We start from the raw sequence: 6,216 nt of genomic DNA, 5'->3' as shown, positions 1-6,216 counted from the left end.
TTCTGTACATTTTAGTATCCACTGTCAAGTCAACAAAAAAACAAAATGAACTCCTCTGAGATTTTGACTGATTTGTATTGAAACCAGAGGTAATGGTCAGTTTAATTGAAATCCTCATAATATTAAAACTCTAACTCATAAGCATGGGTTGTATCATTCCATTTACTTCAGTCTTCTTAAGTAGTTTTCATTAAAGCATTTCAATTTTTTCCATGAGGTTCTTTTTCTAAAGTATTTTATGTAATTTAAAACCACTGTAAATGATAACCACTTTAAATTATTTGCTATGAATTTGCTACTGAGTCGCAGTGACACTGACAGAAAAGTGTTGAACTGCTAAACCTCAAGGTCAGTGGGTCAAACCCACCAGCTGCTCCAAGGGAGAAAGATGAGGCTGAGGCTACCTGCTCCCATACAGATTTACAACCTCAGAAACCCGTATATACTGTAGCTGTAAGTCAGAATTGAATTGATGGAAGTGGCTTGTTTGTTTGTTAATCAGTTTGCTAAGTCAAAAATATAATGGCTTGTTACAAATCAATTTTGTACCTGAAACTTTGCACAAGTCTCTTAATAATTCTAATAATTTATCGCTAATTTCTTTTGGGATTTTATGTAGGCAATTACATCATCTGTTTAAACTTTCAGATTTAGTTCTCCCTTTTTAATCCTTATATCTTTAATTTCTTTTTTTAAATATTGCTGGGCTGGCTGTACAATTCAACACAATGTTGAAGGGATGTGAATAAAACAGTCATCTTTATCTTGTTCCTGATCTTAGAAAGGATCTTTCAGTACTTCACCACTAAGTAGGATGTTTGTTGGAGAATTACTGTACGCATGCTTTTCAGCTGAAAGAAATTCTTCTATTTCTAACTTGCTAAGGTATTGTACCTCTCCTAAGTAAGTAAATATGGAAATTTTAAAATCTTTTTTATTCAGCTACTAAAATGGTTATATGACTTTGCTCCTTGATTAAAAGGAAATGTATAATAGGATTGTTTTGATGTTCAACAAACTACATTCTGAAGTCAAATCAACTTGGTTATATACTTATTTTATACATTGCTGGATTTGGCGTGATTTTCTTTTTTAATTTATATCTATTTGTGAGTCACACTGGTCTCTTAAATTTAAAGTCAAGATAATTCCATCTTCAGAGAATGAGCTGGGAAGCATTTCCTCTAATTTATTATCTATAATAGCTTGCAAAAATTGGAACTAATTTTTTCTTGGGATGTTTATTTGTAGATCATTAACTACCATCGATGTTTTACACTAATCTCAGGACTTCTCATGTTTTCTACCTCTTGATTTGATACTGGTAAGTGATTTTTTGCTGAAGAAATTTGTCCATTTTATCAACATTTTAAAAATCCATTAGGATAAAAATTGTTTGAATATTACCTTCTATTCCTTTTTATGTCTATAATTTCTGTAATTGTGTTCTTTTATTAATTCATAGTACATTTTAGTGATGTTTTCTCTCATTTTTCTTGGTCAGGTTCACTACCAGTTTCCCTAAAGTTTAAAATTTTACCTTTGTGAATTCTTTCTATTTTATCCTTCTTTGCTATATCAGTGAGATAAAATTGGGGCTTTATACTCTCATAAAGAAATATAGTCTTGGAGGCTCACACGGGGCAATGCTACCTTGTTCTATTGGTTAGCTGTGAGTTGGCATACACTCAATGGCAGTAAGTTTGGTTTTTGGTTTTATAACTGTATCTGTTTTATATTATACTTTGTTCTATTCTTTTTTAAAATGTTATAAATTCTTCAAGGGATACACAATTCCTTCTTTTTCATCTCTTTCTTTTTGTAAATGAAAGAGTTTTAAACAATAATTTCTTCCATAATGATATTCTAAAGGTACGTATATTATTATGTCATTCTTGTGTTTACATATAGTTATAAATTTTTTATAATTTCTATTGTAATTTATTTGCGCCTTATATAAACATCCACCATTTGTAATTTCTCAAGACATTTCTTGTGACGCTTTCTAATTTAATCACACTCTCATCTGAAATTATGGTCTCAGTAATACTAGTTCTAAAGTGAAATTATTTTACACAAACTTTATAATATAGAGGTAATCATTTTTTTAATGACACAGGGGTGCCTGGAAAAAATACTTTATATAAAACTCTTCAGTGATGCTGCTAGTTTCCCTACCTTTATTTCCAGGTGAAGGACCTGGCCAGTCTGGAAGGGGAAGTTGACTTCTGATGTTCTGAACTAGGTCTTTTCCGAGTTCTCCCCATAGGTCAGCCCAGTCTCTGGTGGTCAATATTTGCTATTGACCTTCTTTTTATCTTTCAGAACTCAATGAAGAGGGGAAATTATACGGAGGTGAGAGACTTTGTTTTCCAAGGGTTTTCCAATTTCCATGAACATCAGCTCACACTCTTTGTGGTGTTCCTCACCGTGTACGTGCTGACTCTGACCGGCAATGCCATCATTGTGAGCCTTATCCGTATTGACCATCACCTCCATACACCTATGTACTTCTTCTTAAGTGTCCTCTCCATTTCAGAGACTTTCTACTCCCTGGTCATTATCCCCCGTATGCTTGCATGCCTTGTAGGCTTTAGCCACTCCATCTCCCTGGAGGCCTGTGCGACTCAGCTCTTTTTCTTCCTTGGGTTTGCCATCACCAACTGCCTCCTCCTAGCATTAATGGGGTATGACCGCTATGTAGCCATCTGCAATCCTCTTCGTTACCCAATCATCATGAATTTTAGGGTCTGCATCATGCTGGCAACCTCAGTCTTTGTCGCAGGTTTCTCCCTTTCAGTGGTTCAAGCCGTGGCCACTTTCAGGTTGTCCTTTTGTCACACACTGATCCAACATTTCTTCTGTGAAGTAAGATCTGTGCTGGACCTGGCCTGTCATAAGCCAATTATCAATGATATCCTGACCTTAATTATCAGTCTTCTGGCGCTCACTGCCCCTTCCATCTTTATCTTCATCACTTATGTCCTTATTATATCTGCCATTCTCAAAATTGCCTCAGCTGAAGGTCGCAAGAAGACTTTCGCCACCTGTGCTTCCCATCTCACTGTGGTCATTTTGCACTATGGCTGTGCCTCCGTTGCGTACTTCAAACCCAGATCAGAGAACACAGAAGATCAGTATCAGTTCATCTCAATGACTTACACTGTCATAACGCCCTTTTTGAATCCTGTGGTGTACAGCCTGAGAAATAAAGAAGTCAAGGATGCACTACATAGAGTGATGGGTCAGAAATCACAATACTAATAGGAGAAACTACACAAATTATTTTGTGCAATTTCCGTATAAGAGATTATTAGTAAAGTTATAGATCCAGAGTTCAATCTGTTTTTGACATTCATGCATCACAGCTAGGAATAGGGTAAAAGAAACCTAAGGACTGGTCATTGATTCTCTCTTCCTCAGATTCCTTATTCATTTTATAAAACTACAAATTATTCTTTGTACTTGTTAGTAGATACCCATTCACTGTATACCAAGCAATCATTATGAGTTCAAAGTGTGATCAATTATTTATCTCATGCATCAATATAAAATGAGCAGTCTACTTTGTTAAAGTATAAACCCCAATATAAGCACCACTCAACTGAATCTTCTGTGAATCTAAACGGAATGTTTAAACAAGAAGTTATTAGAAAGGATATTATGAAGAGATCATTGTTTTAGTAAAATAAGAAAAGCAATAACATGAGTTTGAAATGAGCTTAAAATTTTCTCGTGTGTACATTTTAAAGTAGTCTATTGCAAGTATTCTTTCAGCTACATAGAGGGCTTCAATGAAAAAGAACCTGGGAATGAAAAGAGGACTTACATGGAAAAGACTCCAAATAAGAGAGAGTCAGGGAACTTCATTTATTTAAATAGAGCTCACAGGGCAGCCAGGGATTCTTCTCATTGGTCATAGGCCACGTAAGAAAGAAGGCCATGTGGGGCCAAAAGACATGCCTCCCTCTTGATTGGGAGTTTAGCCACAATTATATACAGGTTTGACAGAGGATATTTGCACCTGGATATTTATCTTTGCTGTAAATGTATCCATGGACATGGTAGATTGTAGAACATACCGCAGATAAAGCTTCTGAAACTTCCTAGACATAAGCAGACACCTTAAAGGAATGATTTTCTGGGTTTGAGAGTTCAGGCCCATAATTTTGGAGGATATCAAGGTCAATTTAGAATAATATAATCCACACAATAGTCTACATCCTATTTGTTAAGTATTTGGGGGCTTTAAAAGTTCGTGAGTGGCCATTTAAGGTGAAACATTTAGTCTCTTCATGACCAGAGGAAAGAAAATGATGAACATTTAAAATATATAGAAAGCATTAGCCATATGGATTAATGGCCATGTAGATATTAGTCTTCGTGACCCCAAGACTAGAAGGAATAGAAGATGGTACATAGATACCACTACAAATTGTTTGGAAAGGAATTGGATTAGACCCTGGAGAGAGTAGGAGAAAAATGTGGGAAAAACTTAAAATTGATAAACCTTAAGATAAAAGAAGACAAAATGGCAGAATTTACACAAGGACAAAATTAAGAGGGTTAGAAAAGAAAGTAGAATGGAAACAGACAGCAAAAACTGGGCTAGGGAAAAGCGATGTTATTTTGGTTATTGCAGTGAATGAAATGAAATGAAATGCACACGAATGGCTCCAATTAAGACTGGTGATTTGTTCTGCACACCTTCATCCAATTCACTGGGGTTTTTTTTTATTTCATGGAAAAATGGATTAAAAAGAATTGCAATTATTCCATGAACTTTTTGAAACCTGTCCCCCACCCCATATATCATACCTTTATGCACACATACATGCATGCGTGTATGTATACACGCATATCTACACACACACAAATTAACTTCAAAATTATGAAAGTGACCACACTTGCTAGTCAGATAAAGACTGGCACCACAAGAGACTGGTCCTTGGTTACTCTCTAATATGGACTTGAATGGACCCCTATGGTTCAATGAACAACAAAACAAGAATGAGGGAAACAATAACACTATTGAAATGGGTGTGCCTTAGGATAATTGACCATTTAGTATGAAGGAAACAGCATTTTACTAAGGACAAAGTTCTGATGGTTTAGGAAAGAAGCATAAATGAACCCAGGAAATATAAGGAGAAGCTAGGAAGGCTGATCTTACATTGAAGGGGTTGCAATGAGTGAGATGAAAAATTGTGTGTGCAACAATGATTGTAACATGGATGATGTGCTCTATACTCCTTCACCAAATTAACAATAAAAATAAAAGGTTGGAAAAAGAAATCAATTTGCAAAATAAATAAATAAAATCTCTTATGGATGGGATAAATAACAAGGACAGAAGTAGATAATACTACTAAGGAAACTGATTGTTTGAAGGGGGAAAAGAGCTATGAAATTGTCTACAAAGAAATAAAATTTAGAAGTAATTAGGGAGGTGGAAAGGGAAATTAGAGAGAGACTCAAATTTTTGATGAGAGAGTAGGGAAAAGAGGGAGGCAGAAGGAAATAAGCAAAGGCAATTTTAAATAGCTCTTTTCTGTGCTCACTTCGGCAGCACGTATACTAAAATTGGAACGATACAGAGAATATTAGCATGGACCCTGCACAAGGATAACACGCAAATTCATGAAGCATCCCATATTTTTACTTTAACACTCCCCTATCAGAGAAAGACAGATCACTGGGAAAGAAGCTCAGCAAAGAGGCCATAGAGCTAAACAATGTAATTAGACAACAGGGCCTGGTGGACATTTATAGAGCTTTCCATCCAAATGCAAAAGAATTCACATTTTTCTCAAGGCCACATGGATCTTTTTCAAGAATAGACCACATGGAGGACACAAGTCAAGCCTGAGTAAATTCAAACACATAGATATTATCCAGACATCTTTCTCAGATCACCACGCCGTAAACCTGGAGATTAATAGGAGGATGTCCAGAAAAGCAAGGGCAACCAATTGGAGGATGAACAACGATCCCCTGCGACATGAATGGGTACAGGCCCAGATTAGAGAGGATATTAGGAAGTTTCTAGAAACTAACGAGAACGAGAATACAACATATCAAAACTTATGGGACACTGCGAAGGCAGTTATCAGAGGTAGCTTGATATCATTAAATGCATACATGAAAAAAGAAGAGAGGCTTATGACATATACTTTAACACAAAACCTCCAACAACTAGAACAGAGTCAGCAGAAC

The 6,216-nt window shown here is 35.8% G+C and overlaps 1 protein-coding gene and 1 non-coding gene across 2 annotated transcripts; both read left to right on the top strand.

The window, feature by feature from the left end:
* The first annotated feature begins 2,307 nt into the window (after window positions 1-2,307).
* Window positions 2,308-3,264, top strand: LOC101638535 (olfactory receptor 10J1-like). The gene has a single exon (XM_004714815.2). The coding sequence runs from the start codon at window positions 2,332-2,334 to the stop codon at window positions 3,262-3,264; it is 933 nt and encodes a 310-aa protein (XP_004714872.1). The 5' UTR covers window positions 2,308-2,331.
* Window positions 3,265-5,553: 2,289 nt separating this feature from the next.
* LOC115872572 lies at window positions 5,554-5,660 on the top strand. The gene has a single exon (XR_004047934.1). It is a non-coding gene; the product is annotated as a U6 spliceosomal RNA (small nuclear RNA).
* The last annotated feature ends 556 nt before the right edge of the window (window positions 5,661-6,216 follow it).

Source organism: Echinops telfairi, unplaced genomic scaffold (genome assembly GCF_000313985.2).
Source record: "Echinops telfairi isolate 266 unplaced genomic scaffold, ASM31398v2 ScPeMD7_7425;HRSCAF=8463, whole genome shotgun sequence".
Taxonomy (NCBI): Eukaryota; Metazoa; Chordata; class Mammalia; order Afrosoricida; family Tenrecidae; genus Echinops; species Echinops telfairi.
This window is presented reverse-complemented; position numbering and strand designations above follow the sequence as displayed.